General features: G+C 33.0%; 1 protein-coding gene across 4 annotated transcripts in view; it reads left to right on the forward strand.

The window, feature by feature from the left end:
* The window catches only part of LOC128181882 (uncharacterized), a 101,212-nt gene that overhangs the window by 19,797 nt on the left and 54,531 nt on the right, over nt 1-26,884 (forward strand). The window contains exons 13-22 of one of the 4 annotated variants that reach the window (XM_052850444.1): nt 9,384-9,505; nt 10,397-10,542; nt 11,335-11,586; nt 12,787-13,023; nt 13,339-13,461; nt 16,988-17,104; nt 17,442-17,558; nt 17,729-17,962; nt 19,716-19,960; nt 20,069-20,228. The exons of 2 other annotated variants lie outside the window; for them this stretch is intronic. In XM_052850444.1, the coding sequence (XP_052706404.1) occupies nt 9,384-9,505; nt 10,397-10,542; nt 11,335-11,586; nt 12,787-13,023; nt 13,339-13,461; nt 16,988-17,104; nt 17,442-17,558; nt 17,729-17,962; nt 19,716-19,960; nt 20,069-20,086 (1,611 nt within the window). In that variant the 3' untranslated portion in view covers nt 20,087-20,228. Of the gene's footprint in view, nt 1-9,383; nt 9,506-10,396; nt 10,543-11,334; nt 11,587-12,786; nt 13,024-13,338; nt 13,462-16,987; nt 17,105-17,441; nt 17,559-17,728; nt 17,963-19,715; nt 19,961-20,068; nt 20,229-26,884 lie in introns of those variants that run through there. One more of the 4 variants, XM_052850445.1, reaches the window with a different exon arrangement.

Raw genomic sequence — 26,884 nt, forward strand, 5'->3', positions numbered from 1 at the left:
TGGAAATGTCTTTAAAGAATAATCAAATCGCCATTTCATATCATTAATAAGTCATTGAAAATGCTTATGAGTAACAATAATGAAGATGGATAAATATGGGAGATATCGTATATACTCGCCTATAAGTATTGTTCGCCAATAAGTCGGATACCTTTTTTTACCTTTATTTGAAGAGTTTCCTGTTGACTTTCCTTTTTAGGACAATTGATGTACATATACTCTCATTAACCACATTTCATCATAAAAACTGAATTTAAAAAAAAAAATGTGTCCTTGCTTGACCCCATAATTGCTTCTAGAATATGTTTTTATCATGGATCTTTCTTTTGATTAGTAACTTTTGATTTTAAATGTCATTATTTTATAAAACACCCATTACAAGTTTGTAATATAGCTTTAAAACTACCAGATATTTAAAGGTTTTTGAAAATTTAATGATTGTAATTTAATCCCCAAATGACTGATTAGTTGGTAATTAGAACCTTGGACTTGGTGTTGGTTTGTGTTGTTTTAGGTGACATAACACCTATAGCTATCATTACATCAGGTGTAAATGATTGCTTAAATGATGTCTAGGAATAACAATCAAATGAACTTTTGAATAATAGGGGTTTTTTTAATTGTATTGACAATAATTTACAGACTGAAATGAAAAAGAAATGAACTAAAAGAGCTGACGTTTTATAATAATGCTGATTTTTTATATTCATTTTAATATTTGTTTATTTAGGTTAATATTTAATACCGGACACTGTGAAGTGTTTTCAACGTTTTGTGATTCTCATTGTTTTGTCTTTAGCTGCTGTGTGTGGAGTCTTATTCGGTCATTGAGCTGATTTGTCTGGCCGATATATTTTTCCCTTTGATTGGACAACAGCACAATGAATTAAATTAGACTTATGTCAATGTACTTCATCGGAGCATTATGTTTTAAAAATTGTCCTCTTGATGTTCTTTCTTTTCCATCCTGTATAACGTCACATGATCCACATCCGGGGTTGCTGCAATTTTTGATGGAAATTTAATTGCTGGATGTGACTTTTGCTTTGGAGAAAATTTTTCTTAGATATGGCGTTTTTTGATTGTTCTAGAAATGGTAAAAACCGTTTTGCTGAATTAAAAATACCATGGTTACGTGGATAATGTGCAATAACAAACAGAGTTTTCTCGTCTTGTTTCACCTATTTAAGGCGGTTTTTCTAAATTGTTATCAAGGAATATCCTTTGTCCGGTTAATTCCGGTGCTAATAAGGTCTGCGGAGAATTTTGTCGTCTAAAGGTGTTGTTTTAACACTTGCATTCTTTGTAAGTAAAGAAAAAGGTGAGTCAGAATAATACGTTCATGCCGTGCCAGTTTGCATGGAATGATTTGTGTGAGACGGATGACATGAATGAAAATCAAAATATTGATGGGAATCTGTTTGCTAAGTTAATCAGTAATAATATTGTCACCGTCGTTGAAAATAAGAACATCTAAGAATGGGTTTTTTTCACAATCGACGTCTAAATTGAATTTCCTTGAGTCATGTAGTTCATTAGAATACGGTGAACTTTTAAAAGATCCCTTCAGGTGTGGTCCAAAAGATAAAACTATTAACGAAGTATATTTTCCAGTTTTTTAATGTATTATGTAAAATTGGCATCAAATATATCCGACAACAATATACTATAGTGTTTTTATGTTGGAAATAACAAGTGAATCATATGTTGGCGCAAATGCTGTGCCCATGACAGTACTTCTGATCTGTAGATAATTTTTATAGTGTTATTTTGTATTAAAAGTCTTAGTCCGTTTAAGATGTTTTTTTTTTCTTAAAAAATCTGCTATCAATTTGTTCTAGATAATTCTCCAACCTATATTCGATTGCTTCTAATGATAAATTATGCCCATCTTTCGGACATGACTCGCACTAACGGTTGCTCCGTTTGAGGTACAATACAACTATTTAATAACAACACAACTCAGCTACAGGTTGAAAAAAGGTCATTTATTTTTAAATGACTTTTTGTTAAATTTATAAAAACATTAAATTTAGTTGAAAGTTTTACTTTTCCATAGCAATGATAAACATATCACCACTTGTAACTTCAAATCCAAACATCACTGCATAAAATGCTGATATCAAAGGTGGGGTAAGGTAAAAATACCACATACTGCCCACAATAGGCAGAAATGACTGTCGTTTGCAGTAATCCCCACTCAACCTTATTGCGAGTCTAAATCTTCCTAGCCATAACAGTCAATGAGCATTTCTAAAAACTAACCATGAAAAAAAAAAGATTTTTTTACAACATGAAAACCAAACTATTTAGCGCTGTACAACACGACTACATTATTATGTACACCTTATTAGCTAGATGCATTGTTACATCTAAGCTTTAACTACTTGTTGATACAAGCATATGTCCCCGTCACCATGGATGAACATTTTTGTTTACGGCAATGTCTTCTTTCCCAATATACATAAAACATGTCAACATTTTCTATGCACATTGACAATGATCAACTAGCTTTTAATTACAAATAAATCTCTATAACTTCTTTGATATACATAAGACATGTATGCCAAAATTGACCATACAAATCCCCAATTATCAATAACCTTCATAATACTAATAACTCTCTATACATGTAACTGGTTTGTTAATTGTTTTACTTTCAAATGCTCCTGTCATCATGATTGAATACTCAATATGTGAAACCAGAAATTAACTGTATGATCTGGGGTATCTAAAGGAAATACTCGCTATTCTATAGTAACTCAACTTAGCTATCTTGACAATGACCTACATTTTACCATAGATAATGGATACTATTTTGGCAAAACTCTCCCAATGGGACTTAGTTTTACTTGTCAGTTATTTGAAGAATTAAGTACAGTAGTGCACTGGGTATGCGAAAACAAGTCAGGATTATGTGGGAGACTAGTTTATCAACTACATGATTTTTTGGTGCTTACCCAGAAGAATTTGTATTAGAGACCTCAACAAAATAATGTTTATGTTCAATGATATCGCTATTCCGATCAAGGAGACAACAACCGACTTTACCTGCAATTTACTAATGTTTGGGGGCATTGAGTTAGATTCTGTTTTGATGGTAAAACGTTTACCACCAGAAAAGTTAGCTAAAGCTAGACACGTAATACAAATTCATAGGTCTAATTAATCAATAACATTACAAGAGTTACAATCTATCATAGGTATGTTAAATTTCGCTTGTTCAGTGGTCATTTCAAAGCGCCCATTTTTGAGGCGGCTAATTGATCTCCAATTTGGGTTAACTCAATCTTATCATCATAAAAGGTTGAATAAGGAAGCTCGCAGACCTAATTTTTTAGAGTTTATTTTTTTTTTTAAACATTTCAATTGTAGGTCTTTGTTTTTATCAGAAAAAGGGGGAAATTCTTACTCATTACCGTTGTACACGGGTGCAAGTAACATTGGTCTTCGTGGTTATTTAGGAAACCAGTACTTTAGTAGTATATGACATATAACCTGGAAATCCTACCATATTACAATAACGGAGTTATTTCCTATTGTACTTGCAGTTCAGCTTTTGGCAGATCAGTTAGCAAATCGATTATTCTTTTTTACAGATAATGCACATTATCAACAAATAAACCTCTAAAGAGAAAACAATTATGGTCCTTGTTCGTTATTTAGTAACGCAATGTTTAAAACACTATGTTTTATTTCAAGCAAGAAATGTACCTGGCTTAGATAACGTTTTAGCTAATCATCTCTCTAGGCAGCAGATTTCACAGATACTACAATAGTTTACCCACAACAACCCTTAGGCAAGCCATTACAGAGAGGGCAATTTCAAGATTAAGAATTAATAGATACGGATTTAATACATCAGTCATTAGCAACATGTCATCAGTTGCTTTTCCAAGAAAAGGTATCCCAGATGAAACAGAATATAGCAACCTGTTTATAGCTTTTTGTTACTCCCACTGATTGGCTTGCACTACTGTAGCAACTTATGTCTTAGCATTAAGTTCTCAGCATAAGATAAGGAATATGGAGGACCAAACTCATTTTTAGTAAAAAAAAAAAAAAAGAACCTTTAAGGTTGTAAAGATAAAACAAGCTTATCAGACCCTAAGTTACCTATAACACCATGGATTCTAAAAAAAGCTGATAGCTTCTTTACCACATACAGTAAGTTCACATAGTGTACCTGTGTTTATGAAAAGTATGTTTATATTGGCTTTTCATTGGTTTTTAAGGATTGGAAAATGTACAGCTTCAAAAGACAAAAAATTGTCATATACTTACAGTACAATCTTTGCAATGTTCAAACAATATATCAGACTGTCCAATAGGGTTTCAATTGACTATGAAAACCTCCAAACAAAGTAAAGGAAAATGTAATACTTGTACGTGGAAAGTTACGCCAAAGAAAACACAATATGTCCTGTTCGGCCATGTGGAGATATGTTTAAGTTAGAAAACCAACTCCCGGTCCTCTTTTTACTGTCATGAATGGGTCACGAGTGTCACGGAAAGTAATATTTCACAGACCAGTTATGTCTGTCATTGAACCTTTGTAGTTTAGACTGTAACCGATATAAAGGTCACAGCTTTAGAACTGGGGCAGCCATAACGGCTTTTTTAAAATGAATTCCAGAGCAAAATATTAAAAAAACGGGACGCTGGTCATCCGATGCCCTCAAAAAGTAAATTAGATTCCCGGTTGTAAAACTTAGCTGCTAGGGAGGTGAGGTTGAAGTAATGACAATGGTGTCAGGAGCATTTTAACAATTCCCGATCTGAACAATATTAATGTATTGGAACTAATTTATATGCATTCGGAATGTCTATTTTAAACAGCCTACAATTTTCCCCATATTTACGCATTAAAACTACCGCATCTTCTATTTCCTGATATTGAACCAATTTGAATTCACCATGAATACCATCACTGACCGAACTATCCTCAGAGTAAAAAAGATTATGTATAACTATATTATAATCAACAATAGTCTCTCCTGACTTATTCGGAATTAGACCTAGAGGTGAACTTTGAAAATTCTGAAATATAATTTCCCTAAATTGACCTGATACCCTATGGTTGTTGATGTCAATCTGAAACTTTTGTTTCAAGAAGTCTAAATTCTCCTTAGCTGATTTCAAATTATCACTATCTCGTAACTTTCTTTGACTTTCAAAAGAGATTCTAGACCCAACTTTAAACCCTTCCATCAATGGTTCCGCTTGTTTCTATCATAACCTTTCAACCAATAGTCTAGTCTGTCTCTTCAATTTAGATGACAATACTTTTCTTCATTAGCAGATTTGTACGACCTGTACCTGTAGTTTCTCATGCCTTTCGAGTTTGTGAAGAGTCAATTGAGTTTGGTAGTGTTTGCGACTTCCACGAGTTACACTGCTTTTTGTTGACTGCTCATCCACACTTTTAGCATGCATGTGTGTAAGGGCATCGTTTCATAGTACAGGAACCCCTACTGTTGAAACTATAGCATGGGTATTTTGGAGTTGCGGAGCTTCGAAAGAACTGGGATGCTTGAGGTTAGGTTGAAGTAAACCTTTTTTTCCCGAACAAAACTAGAACTTAGACCTGCTTTGGATTAACCAAAGCTAATAGCCAAAGTTTTGCTATAGATTTCTGAATTTAACTTATACCAGGAGAAAGACACCGGGTTAATCGCTCTCCTTTCCCTGAAGTGTTTATCATAAGATGTTTCTGCGTCCTCTACCTCTCTCCTCAGTTTTTGTACAATATCCCCATATTCTTTTAAAGCTGGGGCTTTCTGTTGGGACTTTTCTGTATAAATTCCAACAAAGACAAAGAAGGCCTGGACACATTGGGTAATTGCGCTAATTTCATTAGTTTGCTTTATAGGTTTCATTTCACATTCTCCTAAATTGTCCGTGATTTCAAAACTTTTATTCTTTTTTTTTCAGCCCTACATGTAACAAACTGCTAAAATCTACATATGCATTTGCTCCGATGTTGCTTTTTATCTTAGACCACAACGCAAGACCTAAGGACTTATTGATATTGGGATTCTTAACTTCCACATTAGGTGATAACTCCTTAACTCCTCATACGCTGTTTGTCGATTATGTCCTGAGGTTCTTGACTGGTTAACATTTGATGATAAACTGTAATAACATTGGAATATTTTACATTGTCAATAGTGTTCATATGTACACCATTACGAAAGTTATCCACTTCTGAATTTTTCAACCCTTTCAACTTCCAGTACACACTGTTCGGTCTATTTTTCACTTCTTGTTTCAACAGCTAATTTACCAAGATTATTGATTTATTATATAAAAAAAACTCGACAATATCTAGTGGAAAATATCGGTAACAGCTGATATGCATATATATTGTTTAAATGATACCAGCTAAAAAACAAGTCGCATATCGCCATTTTTTTTAGACACATCCTCCCTCACCAAGGCTTCGTCTATCTGCATGTGGTCTATATCATTTCCCGCAATATGTATAATTAATAAGCTTTTGAGGTCGCATCATTTGAATCTAAGCTTCTACCACTCTAATGTCCCTACTTCGGCCTATTCTGTCACCACTAATCCCAGCCACCGACATCTCCATATTTTGTAAAATAAATATATTATTTAGGTGTTGTTGTGTTTGAATCCTCGCAAAATAGAATAATCGTCGGACGTGCGAATCGACAAATATTAGTACAGACATCTTGACGGGGGAAGAACACAAAAACAATTGCAATCATTGAACGTTATATAATCACAGGTTCTGAGATAAGAGACTGGCACCACGTGCACCGTAACCAAACTTTTATTCCCTTCTTTGAACAACTTACGGCTGCTCTAAATCCTTTGAAATCCAATAATCCCTCCACGACAAACCCCCTATAGCTGTAGAGAGTGTGCCGACTGAGTACTGGATACGTCGTAAGCCGCGTTGCTTTTAGAACTGCTTGAAAATAACTTGCAGCTTACACAAACAATAGAGCGCTGACACTGATTCTACCCAATATGAGACTGAAACTGTTCCAAAAAACAAGAACCAACAAAAATATTAAAGTTATATCGCTTGTCCCACTTTAACTACACAAGAAATGTGCATATAATTATTAATGAACATAAATAGCATCTATGAGAAATATTGGCATATAAAATTAACAATGATCGTGTCTTTTAGTAATAATTATGGGATGTAGTTCAGGAAGCCCATATCATCAAAAATGTAACTTATCACTTTGGTGCATAGAGGTTTCAATATAATATCCAGCATATTGCTTAACCGTTGTGTGCTACCATTACTTATTAGGTTAGTTACTGACTCACTACGGAAATATATTGGGTTGATCAATGTCATAGATAGCGAGGCGAAGCGTTTTGTTTTCCCGGGGACTATCAAGCGACATGTTTATTCACAAATAGCGATGATCTACGCAAAGCCACGTGCAAGATGTCTAACATCTCGTCCAATTTAACCCATTTAAACTCTTCAAAATTTTCAATCTCACCTTTTAAAAACTGTTTAAAAATCTTTACTTCACCCAAGTTTACTTACAATGTTTTGTTGCTATTCAAATTTAGAACTATTTTAACAAGACCTTGGACTTTCGGTAGGATGTAACTATCTTTTCCTTGCGTCAAAACAAGTTGTAAATGACGCTGGTTTCAAGTGAAATATGCACCGATTTCGTACTCTTAGCTCAAAAGCCAGACAAATCATGTTTATTTCAAAGAACCATTGCTGAATGTCCAGCAATGAAATAGACAAGCCTAGGTCACAATGCTGTTTGACACAACTACCCAAAGTCCAAGCTCTGTTAATATGGTTCTAAATGTTTTCTCTCTTTCCTCTGCAGAGATTTGAGCAAATTTTGACGCTGCCATTTTGTTCTCCTTCAGACAAAACAATGTGACGTCAATATTCTAAGGGCAACTACTCTAATTTGTGTAATGGGCAATTACTTCAAATTCTTTAAGAACTTACAGCATGCGGTTATGTATTAAATTCTATGAAATGTCGAAATGAGTAAGCGAAACGTCGACAAATTACGGCCATATTGCCTAATATTATTTCTCACAGAACAAATATAGAGATATATGAGGCACTCACGTGCTATGTTTAAACCAATGAAAGTATGACGTTTCAGTCCAAGGGAAAACAAATGTATATGCGGGTCGCGCTATAGCAGACCTACGTTTGAGATCAATTGGTCTCGAAGATATAGAGTCACATTAGTTGACTTTTTTTTGAATGTGTTTACATTTATAGATTTTAGGCAAACCATAAAAGCTGCTCAACTTAACTTCATATTTGGTCGATATTCGACTTCATGAACTGTTATTAATATTGACTTGGTACTTCCTGATAAGTTTTTTTTATTTTAAGCATGGTTTGCCGATCTTCATTCTGTTCCAGTTTTCTCTAGAAATGATTATCCTGAGATAGTGACATTTATCTGTAGTGGTATCTGATCATTTAATCTATAGCCTCTCCTTAATCGGCAGTTTTTAATCATAATTGATTTAACATTTTTAAGTGTTGCTTTGCTTCATACATGTATTGGTTGTGTGAAATATTTGACATCTGTCCCGTTGGAGTTTGCTAAATTGTGAAGACATGATATATAATCCTTTAATCATTTATTTCTATTCAACGGTGGTTTGAATCCCTATGTGTTTTTAACCAGAGATTTGTCATTTTTTTTACATTTGAAAAATACCTTTGAAACGTATTTTCGGCAGAATCATTTCGTGTCCGTAACAACATCAACCTTATCAGACTTTGATGTTGATGTACATTTTAAACCATGCAAACGATATGATCCGTACAGCTTATTGTTTTTTTCCCGCTAAGTGTGTGATCAGCGTTGTCCCCAAAAGAATTCCATAGATTTTGATGCGAATCTTGTGTAGAGTTTCCCCAGTGAGAACGTTGTATATTTAGATCCAATTCACTAGAAAGATTTAGTCAATCTTTGCCTTACAGACAGTTATATATATATACAAGGATTTACGGAGATAGCCGAGCGTCGAGTTGATCTCTGGCGTAGGAATACATACGACTACAAAAAATATTTAAATTGTTCGTATCATTTAAAATCTGACTATTTTCAAGGTATTTGTAAATAAAGTTTCCTTGAAAAACAATGATTTAGCATACATTACATCGAATTTATCAATTATTTTCAAGAACTACGTCTTGTCAGCAACAATGATTTGTGCTGAGGTCCAAACACTGTTTCACTTTTCGTTTGTCTGAGTAACTGCATAGGAGAGTTGATTAAAATCAACTCCCAAAAACAATGAATTGAAAATCCTTTTTACTACATTTTGGTGATTCCGCAATTCGTTCTTTACAAAACTAATGTAGAGTAAGCGGTATAATCTTAAATCTACAGGCTCCCGAAGGAATGTTTATACGTATGACGGTTGAAGAGCTTCGTCTCCCTGTCAACGGTTGGAACAGATGTTATCATTGGTTGGAGATACAATACAATCTTCCTGGGCAATCAGGGATTAAGTAAGGAATATTCAGATTGTTTCCATATCTTTTGGAAGATCTATTTTAAATGCAGATAAATTGTGTTAATTTTTAAAAGATATCTGTTCGTTTATAGAAGAGTGAAATATACCTTTTAGGCGTTTCGTTAGACGCGTAATTATTAGCAACAAAATATTCATATACAGAAGATACATAATATATAATCTATAAAGAATTTTTATGAAAAAAAAAATATAAAGAAACTTATTCAAAGCAAAAAAAAAAACTTTTTACCGGAACATAATGTTAATGTTATCATTGTTTACTCTCTTTATATTTAAATTTTCGATAAATGAGGGGGCAGATACATGTAATGACATTTTCTTATTTTTTTTATTTCTTATGTATGATAACATGTTTGAGCATTAAATTATTTTGTTATAAACATACTTTTCTGATGCATGTAATTTTGTGTTAGATCTCAGGCACGTAGCATGGTGTTTGAAAGTGGGGAGCCAGACTCATCCAAAAAATCTTGACATGCCAAAAAAAGGGAATTTTGACTTCTCCAAAATCTTCAAAATCCTAATCCGTGTGAGGCGGGGGGGGGGGGGGGGTGGGGGCGTAGTATATCTGTAACCTTTAACTTCAATTTCACTCCTAACTTTCGTTTTCTCATACCAATATTTTACATACTCCCGGAAAGAGGGGGCCAACTCCATGTCAATTCAAATTTTGAGATGTAAATTTTAAAAAAATTAGTTGTTACAAGAAAGATTGGGGGGGGGGGGGGAGCCCCTAATGCTACGTGCCTGGATCTGTATTTATTAATACATGTTTATCTTGTGTTCGTACATTTTTTTTTTTTTGGGGGGGGGGGGGACTTGTGAAAACAAATACGCCGGAAAAATCTTTTTCTTATTAATTCAGACGGTGTGGGGACATCAACGGTGACCAGTGGACTGGCTCCAAGGACAGTCCAAACTTCATGACCCTCACGTTTGACAGCAAATTCGTTCAGAACAGGCCCGCGAGGAAAGGTTTCCGACTGAGGTTCAACGCAATTGAACGTAATGGTTATCCATTGCTTGTGTTTCTTTAAGAAGAATTTTTCTGATAAGTTATCTTAATATACATTTTGTCATATTGTATCAGCTCTTTTAGCATTTTCTTAATTATCCCCTGCATGGTGATGACGACCCCCCCCCCCCTTCTCTCTCTTTTTATGATTGTTTCTTCTTTGCAAATATGTTGCTAACCGCTCTGTATTCTATTATGTTTTATATTAGGTTTAATTCATAAAATTAATAGTTAAAATGGGTGTATAAAATGATTAAAAGTAAGACGATTTAACAAAATGATAGCTGCAGCTCTGTAGCTCGAGGTTTTAAAGAAAAATCGAATGGACGACCTGGGAACTACAGTTTCTTACGTGTTAAAAAATTGCAATCTACGGCGCACACAAAATTGCTCTAGACTTATTTCCACACATATTCTGTGGGAGAAAAACCCATTAAACTTTTTATGAAATTTACTACTGATCTCCTCACTATCCATGCTTTAAAATTTCTCTTTAACACTATCATTAGTCCGTGAAGTGAAGAGATGCAATGTTTTTACATGTAAACATGGCGGTTCTCGATTTCACCATGAATTAATCATTCTTCGTTTTCCAAGGTCGGTTAGCGTATTTAAAATAAAATTTGCGACATAATGAAATATAAAAAAAAAACTAAAAAAAAACTAACGGAACTTGTCATACCTTTGCATATTGTTGTTTCTCAGTTAATTATCGTCAGGAGTTTTATTGATGAATACTTAATATCTCAAAATGACTTACCTTTGAAATTAATTTTCCCAATGCAAAGCAACAAAATTCAAGGAATGTCTGACGTCTAGTCGCGGTGGGGAGTATAAAGGAAGAGCCAACGTGACACGATCTGGAAGAGCGTGTCAGCCGTGGGCCGATCAGTCGCCTCACTCCCACACCGGATACAAGGCCCTGGTCAACGACTCCAACTACTGCAGAAACCCTAATCCAGACAGCAAGTACTACCAACCCTGGTGCTTCACAATGGACCCAAAGAAGCAATGGGACTTCTGTGATATTCCTTCTTGTGGTAAGTTGCTCATACCATTTGGGTTAGTACACAACAGTGTATCCAACACTATTTTGTTTTAATTTGTTCATATTTTCTTCTTTGAGGTGGAAAAAATCATCACTTTAATGAAAGAAGCCCGACCTAACAGATTGTGTCCATTTCGTCCCAAACCTACAAGTACAATATTCATTTAGCGTCGTGTAAAATGAAACAGCCAATTTGCGATTCCAAAAATAACTTCTTCTGATATAACTAACGCTGCAATTTTTAAAAGAAACCTTTTTATATACAATGTTCTATCGGTTAACTGATTATAAATTGTTGTAACACAGCGTAAAAATAGTGTTTGTTGATTAACTTGTAAGACAAACATAAACATTAACAATTCAAATAAATTGTAAGAACATTGTTGCCAAAAGCTTATTTATTTAATGGATTTTAAATGATAAAAAATTGATCAAAATTATGAAAATTTATTAAGGTTTAAACATATTTGTCAGAGTTAAAATTGGCCCTTAAAATATTTATATATAACCTTCATATTTCGAATTTCAAAAGAAAACGGTATTTATAAAAATAGTAATTTTTTCATGGAATTAATTCCAAATTGATTAGTTTCAAACAATATAAATTGGTTTTGGACAGTTTACTCTTTACAAACGTGAATATTAAATTCATTGTTTATAATTTATTATTTTACTATTATTTGTACAAATAAAATGACTACAAATTGTAAAAAAAAAAATCAAACGTTAAGTCAGGCGAATTAATACGATTGCTTTTTCTGTCGTAGGCAACATTCTTTATAAGATATAAAAAAAAAAAATCAGCCAATCAGAAAGCATTTTACAACCAGATTTAAATATTTACCATAAAAAAATGTTTCATGTTATTACCAGAGTTTGAGGAATGCACGATATCTTAATTAATTGCCAAGTCTACAAGGCCACCCCGGCAAAACCACCTTGGATTTCTTTCTAAATATATATATTTTTTCGCCACCACGGCCGATTTTAAATTATACCATTAGCCACCACGGCTGTAATTAAAAGGCCATCACGACCAGAACCACCTTGGTTCTAAAATACGAGTAAAAAATGTATTTACCTTCCTTGTCTGTATACACGTCTGCTTGCATTCGCCCCTCTTTTTGAATGATAACTAGTACTGCGCTTATCACGTGATTACGCTGAGGGTATATATTTTTCTTCGTAACAGAATATGAGGAATGCACAAGATCTAAACTGGGATACGAGTATAACGGCCAAGTTAACAAGACGTCATCCGGAAAAACCTGTCAGAGATGGGATACCCAGACCCCACACAAACACATATATGGACGTATGGCGGCCCACGAAAACTACTGCCGGAACCCACTGGGACTAAAACAGAGACCATTTTGCTTTACCACCGATAAATCAACGCCATGGGAATACTGTAGCATACCTGCGTGCAGTAGGTTTATTGACTCCGCGCAACTCCACTTACACTTTTACAGCCAAATGAAAAATAGACAATATGTTCCAATAAAAAAATTAATATATTTTATTAGTAAAAAGAAGACATAGTTGCCGTAATGTATTTCCCAAAAGAAAAGCGTTTATATTATTAGCACTTGTGAACACGTTATGGTATACTTTTTGGACATACTTAAAATGAAAAGAAATCGAATTCTTTTAAAGATTTAATTTCGTGAAAATAAAATCAAAATCAGTTGTTGGTTATCTTTGAAAGTAAAAGGGTTAAAATACCACTTTCCTTTAAAATCAGATTCAAAAGCTCGGGAATGTGCACTATTATCTCAAGGTTTTGATTACTTTGGAACCCTCAATAAAACTGCTTCCGGTAGAACCTGTCAGAGGTGGGACACGAAATCTCCGCACTCTCACAACGGTAAGTTCATACATATGATTAAAAGTTTACATATTACATGTCTTTTTTTTTTTTTTTTTTTTTTGTAGATTTTATTTTTTCTTGTCATTAAATACAACATATAAACACCATTTTATCAATCAAAATATAATAGATGCGATAATAATGATAGTATTAGCATTGACAAAAGTAGCCACAGAACATGTGCTGGTAATAATATAAAATATCTAAATTAGGTCGTATGCATACATCTTTATGAAATGATAGACATTTTCTTTTTTAAGTTACATTTTACGGTACATGTATATTGCTTTAAAAAAAGTAAATAGTGGTAATAATAATAATAAAAATAATAATAGGGTTTATCACCGAGTACTACTAAATAAATTTGAAGAATTCTAACAGTAAATGTAGATATATGCTGTCTATAGGGATCACCACTTCTTCGTTACAGTTCATTCACATACCCTATAGACAGCGCTACTGGAGGACTGGTTTCCTCTCAGTAGATATTTTATCTATAAATGTATAATTTTATATAACATAAGTTTACATATAGTAGTATTTTACAACATACGAGCAAAATCAGTGATATAACTTGCTCTAGATTTGTACTTCAAACGTAAAACAGATGCGTAATTTAACAGAGATAATTTGATATGCGTCTTAAGACCTTCTTCGTTTTCATCTATTTTTTCTAATCTACAATACATTTTATACTTATATATTCTCAATGCTATTAAGGATATTAAAAAATTTAATGTTGCAGTTTTTCTATTGTTTTCTAAGTAAAAACCTATAATAATATGTTTCCATTTAACATCAAAAGAAAGAAAATCACTTAATAACCTCCATATCAATAGCACATTTTTACATTCATAAATCAAATGATAACTTGTTTCCATCTTGTTACACATCCTGCACTCTGGTTTCACATCTACCTTCCATTTACATAAATATGCATTATTACACAATATATTATTAAGCAGTCGGTAATTGAAGTCAGATAATTGTTTATCTTCAACTTCTAAAATTTTACAGACATATATTTTTTCCCATTGTTGAGTATCGTGAATTTCAAACTCCTTCGATAGTTTTGTCTGGTAGCAAGGTTTTGTAAACTTCTTCTTTATAAAATTTTTGTAAAAAAAATTACATTTTTTTCCATACAAGTTATCATAGCCAGTTTGAAAATAAAAATCTAAACCAATTTTCTTATCCACAAATTTTGTATTTGCAAAATCATATTTTCTCACCACTGATTTTAACACAGAAATAATAGTCTTATATTCACATAACCAATTAGATCTATCTTTCAAAACATTGGTTAAACTTTCTAAAGTTCGAATTTTCCCATTATTATCCAGTATATCTTTCACAAATAGGATGCCACTTTTAACCCAATTTTCAAAAAATAATACATTTCCTTTGTATCGCATATTACAATTGTTCCATATCGGCTGTCGTACTATATCGACATTTGACATTACATCTAATCGGGAAATTTTACATTCATTTAGAGAACAAAGTATTTCTTTATAGAACAGTGGAAATTTTAGATTGTCTACGTTACTCGAAAATTGCAAAACATACATCACATCTATATTATATTTGTTACAAAAACCGTTCAGTATATTGTACAGAACTCCTTTTGATTTCAATATTCTTGGTAACCAGGCCGCTTTTAAAGCTTTGAGTTTACTTTCTACATCAATGATACCCAGACCACCATTTCTTACATCGCCGATAAGAGTATTGCGTTTTATTCTTTCTGATTTATTCCATACGAAATTAAATATGAGACGTTGAATTTTCTTTAAGAATTCCGTCCCTGGGAGGCATAAAATAGACGCTACGTATATAAGTTTTGATATAACTAGTGTGTTAATTATACAAGACTTTCCAAATAATGTTAATTTTCTGCGTTTCCATGATTCAAACAGTTTTTCCATATCATTATATATTTTCATCCAGTTTTTGTTGTAACATTCCTCTTTGTCATGCCCTATATATATACCAAGACACTTTACAGTATTATCAGCTACTTTTATTCCATTAATTTCTGTAAGTGTGTTTTTTAGTCCACCTAGCAATAAAAATTCCGTTTTATTAACATTTATTTTGGATCCTGCGTGATCACAGAATTCGTGTACTATTTTCATAGTGTTTATAAAAGAAATATCATCTCTTACAGTTATTGTCAAATCGTCTGCGTGCTGAACACTTTTAATTTCATTTGAGTTTATGTTAATACCTTTTATGTTTGGATCAATTTTAATTTTCATTGCTAAAATTTCAGCTACAAAGAGATATAAGAGTGCCGATATAGGACAACCCTGTCTAATGCCACGTGACATATTACATGTTTTAGATAGCCAACCATTATTTTTCATTTTAAATGTTGGATTCCTATATAAGATTTCCACCCATTTCATAAAATTATTACCAACATTGTATTTTTCTAATACTTTAAATAAAAAATTCCATTCGACAGAATCAAAAGCTTTTTCAAGATCTAAGAACAGTAGTATACCATCTTCATTTTCTGCATTACAATACTCAAAAATATCTAGAATAAGCCTAGCATTTTCCCCAATATATCTCCCTTTCACATAAGCCGTTTGGTTTTCATTAATTATTTTTGATAAAACATTTTGCAATCTTTTAGCAAATACAAATGCAATAATTTTATAGTCAGTGTTGGTGAGACTGATCGGCCTGTAATTTTTTAATAGGTTTCTTTCACCCTTCTTAAACAAAAGAGATACTATGGATAATTTTTGGGTACTTGTTAATTCCTCCTGATCATATATTTCCTGTAAAGCTGCGTAGAATAATGGCCCAATATCCGACCAAAACATTTGATAAAATTCGCTAGATATACCATCAAAGCCAGGAGATTTATCTTTTTTCATTTGAAATACTGCGTCTTTACATTCTTCGTATGAAGGGAATTTATTTAACATCTTTCTATCATCAGCGTTTATTTCTAGAACATCTATATTTGATAAATATTCAATAATATTTTCATTAGGAATGTTTTTAGAAGAATATAGACTTGTATAGAAATTTACCATTTCTCCTATTATAGAGTTTGTTTTGTTTACCGTTTCACCGGTGTGTGACTTTAGTTCTCTAATAACATTCAAAGTTTGATGATGTTTTTCTAAATTTAGAAAATACTTGGAATTTTTTTCACCATTTTCAATCCATCTCGCTTTTGATCTTATCTGTGTTCCTTTTATTTTTTCATCATAAAATATTACATGTCTTGTATATTTATTCCCGACATTATTCTTTAGGAAACATACATATAAAAGAAATAATGCAAATGATTACAGATTCATTTATGATCTTCATAAATTTAAAAATCGTGTTAATAGCGATAAGTCCTGGTTCTAAAAGAGAGGATGTAAAAGGTTTAAAAAAAAATGAACCGAAACCTTTTAAAGTATTAAAAACAATGGACATGAGTACTTTTGTTCATTCAATTGGTGTTCATGTTTATATAATGATAATAATTTTTTTTTCGTTTTTCTTTTCACAGAAGAACTTTCTTCAGCACAGGAGAACTTCTGTAGGAATATAAATGGTGATGATCGTCCATGGTGCCTCACAACTGACCCCAACTATCGCATGGACTACTGTCATGTGCCAAGTTGTGGTAACATTAATTGTTAATCATTAGACACATTATTAAAACGGGTTAATCGATAATTACAACCGTTGCCGAACTATAAATATGCACCACCCTACCTCCAGGTGCTGAGACTCATTTGTAATCCCTCTTAGTATGTCAATAATGAACACGTATTTGTTGATAGGAAACTAGTACATACGAACTGCATTACTATGTTTCACGTTAAAATAACAAAAAAAAACAACAACAAAAAAAAACAGGAAAACATAGAATAAATCAGCTATTTGTAATTATCAAATATAGAGTTGTTTCTTTATTTACAACTTTTTGAACTATTGAATATATTTGGTTAAATTTGTAGATTCAATACCTTGTTATTCAAATCCCTGTTTAAATGGGGGAACTTGCAAGAACACTGGGAAGTCATTTACCTGTACCTGTCCATCGGCTTTCACTGGTGACAGGTGTGAAAAGGAAGGTAAACTATACTTCCATGTGCACTGTACACACGATCAATTAATTTAGTTATGTCTTATATGTTGTCTATATAATTAAAGTTTTGCCAAATTAATATAATAAATGTCCTTTCAAATATCGATATTTCATTTTTTCAATAATTACCTTATTTATATAACAATGTAAATACAGTGAACTGTAAGCGGTCCACTGTTGGTTGGGAGTACGCGTCCACTACTGCTGTAACTGTCAGCCATCGAACCTGTCAGCGCTGGAACGAATCCAGTCCTCACGGTCATAGTTATACCGCTTTATTGGGTGACCAGGAAAACTATTGCAGGAACCCGGACCGGGAACCAAACGGTCCATGGTGCTACACCACAGATCCGGCACAGAGATGGGAGTACTGTGATATTCCAAAGTGTGGTAAGATAGAAAGATGCAAAACATTTTTTTTATTGAAGTAAACTAGTTGTGGGTTACTGTACGCAATAGACAAATTCATTATTTGCATTTTTTTTCTGTGGGATCAACCCAACAGTCAAACGGAAGAACAAACTTACAGACATTATCTCGGTGCTACCAATATGTTTTGCAATTTTAAGTTTTTTCTTCATTTTATAAGTACTTAAAATACACAACGGGGACGGATTATTTTTTATCAAATGACAAAGTTTCCAAACTCAAAACTACAAAACCAATGTAAGAACTGAAGTTTTTCCTCCAAAGATGGCAACTAAGGGACATAACTTATGCAAAGGGTAGATTAGTCAATTGCCTACACGAAAGTTGACAATGGTTCATCGTTCAAACGAAAAATTTAACTTACTTTAAATATATTTTGACCAAGAACATTCAGCTGATATATAAGAAAATAAAATTCTATATATTAATATACTATTACTGAAGCACGTTCATTTGGTGTATGTATTACAACTATATGCTATTGATGCTTTGATTAAAAGTTACTTTAGGAGGGTAACATATGAAATTGACACCTCTGAGAAAACCATTGTCCACCGACGCGAAGCGAAGTTTGACAATGTTTTGGAGGGTGTCAATTTCAACTATAATCCTCCCAAACAGGCACTATTTATTTTATTATACTGGATGGCTTAAGGTCAAAGAATGCATATCTGACTTCTTTATGAATGGCTTAAATTCTACGGCGAACCATACGCGCATTTAACAATTCGTTGTGATACCTGTTGCTAAGTGTGTTGGTAACGCTGAGGGCAGTAGAACGGATTATAAACTGCGTCTAACACAATCAGATTTCAATATTTAACATGAAAGTATAATGACTTGTAAATGTGGAACGAATTAGTTAATATGTGTTCGACTGAAACCTATTGTGACTGATCCAAAACAAAAAGGAAAAAGGTATCATTGTAAAAAGAATCTCAGATGAATATCATGTAATAGAGCATTAGAGTTTTCTAAAATGATAGTATACAAATATTGACTGGGGTTGAGGGCAACATTGACTATATTAGCCCCCGAGGGACAAAATATTGCCCGACGCAAAGCGGAGGGCAATATTTTCGTCCCAAGGGGGCTAATATAATCAATGTTGCCCGAAAACACAGTCAACATTTGTTTTGTTATATGAAAAAACAAACCAAAATTAAAGAAAGTAATTGAAAACAGATCGCCGTAATTTTCTCAGCTGAACAAAGAATTCACTAATTCAATTTTGTGCAAATTAAGTTCATTTCCAAAATATCCTCAGTATCAAAGGGTCACTGGTGATATTCCGCTGACCGTAAGAATTAAAATACAGATGTTCTACCTGATTTTAATTCACAGTAATTCGCAAATCCTTATATCCGTTATGATAGCAAACCGTCGCATTGCACTGTCGTTGTTTACTTGCCTTGACTGACTGTCTATTATGACGTCACCTTGTTTTGGAGTCGCAAAGAGTTATTTACGTCATCGTTTACGAATCAACAAATCAGAGGCAATTATTGGAAATACAGGGAATGTTCTCTAGATATTATTCCTAGCCGGTCAATATCAAAAAAAATATTGACCGGTCAATATTTTTCGGACGAGCTAATATTACAGTTATTGACTATTTGTCTATATAGAGTTATATAGTGAGAATATACTACTGAATATAACAATATCATTTATGAGTAATATTATTGTTTGGTTTTTATTCTATATTATTAAGGAACACCACCGATTGAATGTTTAACGACCGCTGGAGGAGCAGACTATTTTGGCCATGTTAACACAACCGTCAGTGGTCGCACCTGTATGCGATGGGACTCACAATCTCCACAAAGTCATGACTACGGGTATGCAAAGGATCAAGAAAACTACTGCCGAAATCCCTATGGAAAAGCAGCTAAAGGGCCGTGGTGTTACATCACAGATCCCGAGAAGATATGGGAATATTGTAATATTCCATGTTTGGTAAGTGTTCAAATGCATAAAGACGTTCAAAACATAAGTAAAACTTATCTGGATAATACATGTAAAACATAGTCTTTCCTTAAATTTACAAAAAAAATATTTTTCTAGATGTACAGTATGAATTAAAGTGCATCATTATCTGAGCCTTTATCGACAACATATTTACCCACAACCCAGACAGAAGGAACGATGGAAGTTGATCATATTCCACAATGTCTGATATAACTGTTGAGATAAAAATTGTAAATCTTCGAATAAAGTACGTATATTAGCAGGTGGTGTTTTTGTGACTTCGTATTGCATTAGAAATGGTGTAATATTTTAACAAATACGAGTTTCAACATCAACATCGGAAAATTAAGTTATTTAATCATCTGTATGACTTTACGAAATCACAGGTGCTGTTGGACAGGACCAACCAACCCTTTCTATCCACTCAGCCCAAATGTATAGATATTGCTTAATTAAAAGAATTGTTTTAAGTTTTTATGAATACAAAGACAAAACTAAAGTTATTCGAAAGCAATGCTTCATTATAAACATTTTTTAACAATTGTCTTTTCCCCCAAGCAGGAGAACATGCAAATAGTTTTATTCACAATTCTTAAACATTTTGTTATTTTTTTTTTTATGAAATGCCTATGCCTTAATAAAATATAATTTTGCACTTGTCTTTTAAAGCTGCTTGGCCCGACTGTTCGGCTGTTGTAGTATATTTAGTATTCTATGATTTATCATACAAACGTGTCGTAGAAAATTAATACCAACTTAAACTCACAGAATCTTGACTATGTCAATTCTAGAGTGCCATTTTTGTGTTTCGTATCTAAAAATAGTTCAAATCGAAACAAGATTCCAACAATTTGGCTTGTTTAATAATCTAAAGTTTTTCAATCTTGTTAATAAAATCTAGTTTTTCTAACATATTGCGTAATTAAAAACAAATATATCCATCTGTTTCAATTACATTGATGTTTAACAAATCTGTATGCATGCATTCAAAACCTCTGAGAAAATGAAATAAATCAAGGGGATAATACAGCACCCTGTCAACGAACTGAGACAAGGAAATTAACAGTCCTGAAGGCGGTAAAGTCAAAGTTTGCGAATACCGTCACATCTAATTTATAACACGATACCAAACAAACTATATTAGAAAAAAGTTAAATCAATGGTAAACGGAAAACAATAGTTTACATGTATGTGCTGTTAGCAAAACTTGGTGACGAGAAACGATTTTATATAATAAAACAATGTTTTTTTTTCTATATTGAATTAAATTGGCATCAATTATGTACAAGAAACGCAAGCTCCTAAAGAACTGCCATAAACCATTTGCTTTTTGCCTTGAAACAAAAAATGTTTAAAATAGATAGTTGTGAGTTTTTCCATTGTATGAGCAAATCTACTTGCAAAAACACAGTGAACATGACTGTGGACATCAGTACATAAATAAACAGTTGCATATCTTAAAATTGGTTGTAAAAAAATTAAATATTTCTTTACAGAAGCTATGAACATCAAACACAAAAACAACAGCGTGCAAATCCTATAAACAGGGCGGAAGTGGAGCTCCAAAAAGGCGAATTTCTCTGTGATATATATATATATATATATATATATATATATATATATATATATATATATATATATATATATATATATATATATATATATATATATATATATTTATCACATGTTTATCCCAATATACGGTGGATATCACTCATGGGATAAATTTTTGATATTCCACTGTGTGTTTTTGCGCCACGTGACGTCATAGTTAATCATTACGTAGGTTTAGACGGTTGATTGACGTAGAATGAAAAAGTAAATAATTAATTCAGTTGAGGGGTGTTGAGATATAAATTTGAAACATTTAATGTTGTTTCAGTTATTTTTCATGAATTCATAAAAAAATGTTCGAAAATGAATGTCTGTTTGTTACCTTTTTTCCCATGCGTAACGTTGTTGACGTGTTGTAAATAATGTGTTTTGCGGCTCACAATCACAATTTTTACAGAACAAGTTAAGATTAACAAAATACTTGGTAAAACATGTGATAAAAAGAATCTCTCATGATTTGCGATGGTATATGATTTTTATTCAACTAGTTGTGTGTTTTCTATCCCCTTGCCAAGGCTCGGGGATAGAAAACACACAACTCGTTGGATAAAAATCATATACCATCGCAAATCATGAGAGATCATATATATATATATATATATATATATATATATATATATATATATATATATATATATATATATATATATATATTTATCACATGGTTATCCCAATATACGGTGGATATCACTCATGGGATAAATTTTTGATATTCCACTGTGTGTTCTTGCGCCACGTGACGTCATAGTTAATCATTACGTAGGTTTAGACGGTTGATTGACGTAGAATGAAAAAGTAAATAATTAATTCAGTTGAGGGGTGTTGAGATATAAATTTGAAACATTTAATGTTGTTTCAGTTTTTTTTCATGAATTCATAAAAAAATGTTCGAATATGAATGTCTGTTTGTTACCTTTTTTCCCATGCGTAACGTTGTTGACCTGTTGTAAATAATGTGTTTTGCGGCTCACAATCACAATTTTTACAGAACAAGTTGGGATTAACAAAATACTTGGTAAAACATGTGATAAAAAGAATCTCTCATGATTTGTGATGGTATATGATTTTTATCCAACTCGTTGTGTGTTTTCTATCCCCTTGCCAAGGCTCGGGGATAGAAAACACACAACTCGTTGGATAAAAATCATATACCATCGCAAATCATGAGAGATCATATATATATATATATATATATATATATATATATATATATATATATATATATATATATTTATCACATGGTTATCCCAATATACGGTGGATATCACTCATGGGATAAATTTTTGATATTCCACTGTGTGTTCTTACGCCACGTGACGTCATAGTTAATCATTGCGTAGGTTTAGATGGTTGATTGACGTAGAATGAAAAAGTAAATAATTAATTCAATTGAGGGGTGTTAAGGTAGCTCGCGGGTTTACCTGCTTGTGAGAAAACCTACTTTGAAAATTTGTCCACGTGATCCATAGGTTTTATAGTTTTATTTCTAAAATTTATTTATGATTCGTCTGCGCGGTAATAATGTTATCGTGTTTCAAATACAGTGTCATTGATAAAATCAAGCAACGCCATTTCAATGAAATATATAGTAAAATGCACATTTTAACCGAGAAACGCATTACAAAACTATGCTCCAAACTTTTAAATGATTCAGACGAAATTAATCATACTCAACACAAAAACAGAGGAGATAATTATGAATCAATTCATAAAAAAATATCAGTATGTGTTCTCGGCCAATTTTTGGCAAAAAAAACTTTAAAGATTTAAACGATTTCTCAAAACCTTATATTTTCATTACGACGTTAGCCTGACGTCATCATTTCCTTACTTCTTAGAACACTAAAATTGAAATGCATTTATTATGGTGTTCCGATGGGGCCACTTCGACCTTCGCACTTTCGCCTTTAGGTCGAGGTGCGAGAGTGCGAAGTTGCGAAGGCGAAAGTGCGAAGGTGCGACGGCGAAGGAGCGAAAGTGCGAAGATGCGACGGCGAAGCGCGAAGATGCGAAGGCGAAGTTGCGAAGGCGAAGAAGCGATACTACTATCGCACCTTCGCCATCGCAACTTCGCACTCTCGCCTTCGCATCTTCGCGCTTTCGCCTTCGCCTTTTTATAGTTGTGGAGCTCTCTATCGTTTAAAGACAATTTTAGCTGTATAAAAGGACATCTGAGGCAGACGATGAACTTTTTAGAATTTATTTTTAACAACCTGCGCAGATCTATAACTTTTTTTTTTGGGGGGGGGGGGGGTCGATGGATAATTATATTTGAAGGGGGGGGGGGGGTCCGAGACATATTTTGCAGATTTTATCATATATGATTAATACAATTGAATTTTCCGGGGGGTGGGATCCGGACCCTTTTTCTCCTTTACTGCATGTGTGAAGTTATTAATATTGAATTTTCCGGGGGCGGACCCCCTTTCCCCCTCTAGATTTATACATGAGCAAGGAGTAGAATGTTACTGTTTTTGATCCACGGTAAACAGACAGCTGGTAAGTGATAGGAGTCTGGAAGTGCATATATATATATATATATATATATATATATATATATATATATATATATATATATATATATATATATATATATATATATATATATGGCGGACATTACATTTAATATGGAGTATATAATGATTAGGCATAGCCAGCACTGGTAAACATATATGTCACATATACACATTAAAATATTTATAAACATTCATAGTAAGCACCATGGCCTAGCGCATGCGTACCAATAATATCATGGATTAATCGGAAAACCTTGGCGAGTACGGTGCCTACATCAAATTCTATGTAATCGACCGAGACTTTCTGAATGGTATAAAAAAAGGCGAAGGCGAAAGTGCGAAGTTACGAAGGCGAGAGTGCGAAGTTGCGAAGGCGAAGGAGCGATAGTAGTATCGCTCCTTCGCCTTCGCACCTTCGCCATCGCATCTTCGCACTTCGCCGTCGCATCTTCGCACTTTCGCTCCTTCGCCCTCGCACTCTTGCCGTCGCAACTTCGCACTCTCGCATCTTCGACCTAAAGGCGAAAGTGCGAAGGTCGAAGTGGCCCCATCGGAACACCATAATTTATTGACAAGACTAGCTGTTTAACACATTATAGAACATGTTAATGCTTATTAGACATTATTGTGAATGTTATTAAATGCAATTAATGTAAGGCTGTAAAGATACAGAAAGTTGTTATTTTTGTTTTTATGAAACTCTGAGTCAATCAATGCAAAAATAAAATGCCAGGCAACTACTGACATTATAAGTAAGTAATCGAATAAAACAGTTATCTCAAGCCAAAAGAAATTTAAGAATTTAATCGGTAGTACAGATTACGGAAGTTCTAATTGTAAAAAAAAAAGCGAAGTTAATGCATACATTCTATTTTAAAACATGACTTTAAATGGAAGAGTTCTAACGCACACTCATTCTTTATCTTTATAGAACAAAATGTGACAATGTATGTGACATCTTTAAATTTTCAGCACTTGATGTTATAAATCTTTGTATAAACAGTCATAAACCGCATATAAGCTTACTAAAATATTTTCTTTTATACTTCTAAATATCTCATTTGTCATTTTAATAAAATAAAATTATGAGTTTACTATGACGGTCAACTCTTTACGTCGATTCCTATTGTGACGTCAGCAAACCCGCGAGCTACGTTAAATTATAAATTTGAAACATTTTATGCTGTTTCAGTTGTTTGTCAAGAATTCATAAAAAAATGTTCGAAAATGAATGTCTGTTTGTTAAACTTCAAGGAACTTTTTTTCAATGCGTAACGTTGTTGACGTGTTGTAGATAATGTGTTGTGCGGCTCACAATCACAATTTTTACAGAAAAAGTTTGGATAAGCAAAATACTTGGTAAAACATGTGATAAAAAGAATCTCCCATGATTTGCAATGGTATATGATTTTTATCCAACTCGTTGTGTGTTTTCTATCCCCTCGCCAAGGCTCGGGGATAGAAAACACACAACTCGTTGTATAAAAATCATATACCATCGCAAATCATGAGAGATCCTATATATATATATATATATATATATATATATATATATATATATATATATATATATAGTCTCATTAAATCCATCTTCTAATGTACTACTTCTATTCTCTCTCTCTCTCTCTCTCTCTCTCTCTCTCTCTCTCTCTCTCTCTCTCTCTCTCTCAGAATTGCGGGTTTAGGTCCTTGCGTTAAACATTGAGTCTTGAATTAACAGTAGCAACGGCTTTTAATATAAAATGATAGGGTTAAAATATGTTGATGTTTTTTACCATTATTACTGAATAGTTTTGAAGGTTCTTTAATGAGAGATCAAGAGGGTTTAATGTTTGATATGTCGGGTTGTTATCTAATATTACCAAAAATGCGGTACAATTGACACTAGTGAAATATCATTTTTAATCTTTAATAATTTCGTCATTCGCTCAGGATTCTCATAAAATAATACACTGGTTTGATGTAAAACAGTTGATAACGTCACCTGTGTTCAAACACATTGATCAACTTCGGAGTGTGATTAAAAAAACGATTATGCTAGATTTCTTATAAAAAAACAAAAGGGAAATGCACATTTAACTTAAATATATATATATTGAATATGTAAGAAGCAAACAATATGTACTGACCAAAGTCAGTGATAATGGGAGTTCATTCTGCAATGCAAGAATTACAAGCAAGACTGTCATCAAAAATAGAAAGTAAGAATACATTTTTCAATTAACAAAAAACGAAAATGCAACGTCGTTAAATAGATCTAAAGACATTTTCTATTCAACCAAAAAAAGGAGATAAGTAAACCATCTCAAAGAAAATAAAACAATTAAAAAATGGACTGTATGGGTCAAGAAAAGGACGCTTATAATTACAGAAAACGTTTAATAAAAACAATCAATTCTATATAAAGCTTTTCTGAAGAGAGTACTCAAGAGATAATTCAAAGTGCATGTTTGTCAAATCTCAAACACACACTTATAAATTATTTTCTAATATTAGATAAAAAAAAAAGTATCTGAAACAAGAGTTGAATCACATTTGCTTGTTATTTTTTTTACTTTAAAAGAGGTAAAAATATAACACTAGGAAAAAGTAAAACTATTTTTGTGGTGAGAGTGTCCAATATAAATGATAAATATGATTGCTCGCAGTGACTTTTCTTGATCATCTTCGCTAGCCAAGGGTGAGATGCGCTCTACTACTCTTTTCACCCTTGTTTCGCCCAAGAGTGAAAAGAGTAGCGAACGGATCGTCACCCTTGTCGAGATGTTTCTTGATTAGTTTA

Source organism: Crassostrea angulata, chromosome 4 (assembly GCF_025612915.1).
Source record: "Crassostrea angulata isolate pt1a10 chromosome 4, ASM2561291v2, whole genome shotgun sequence".
In the NCBI taxonomy this organism is placed as follows: domain Eukaryota; kingdom Metazoa; phylum Mollusca; class Bivalvia; order Ostreida; family Ostreidae; genus Magallana; species Magallana angulata.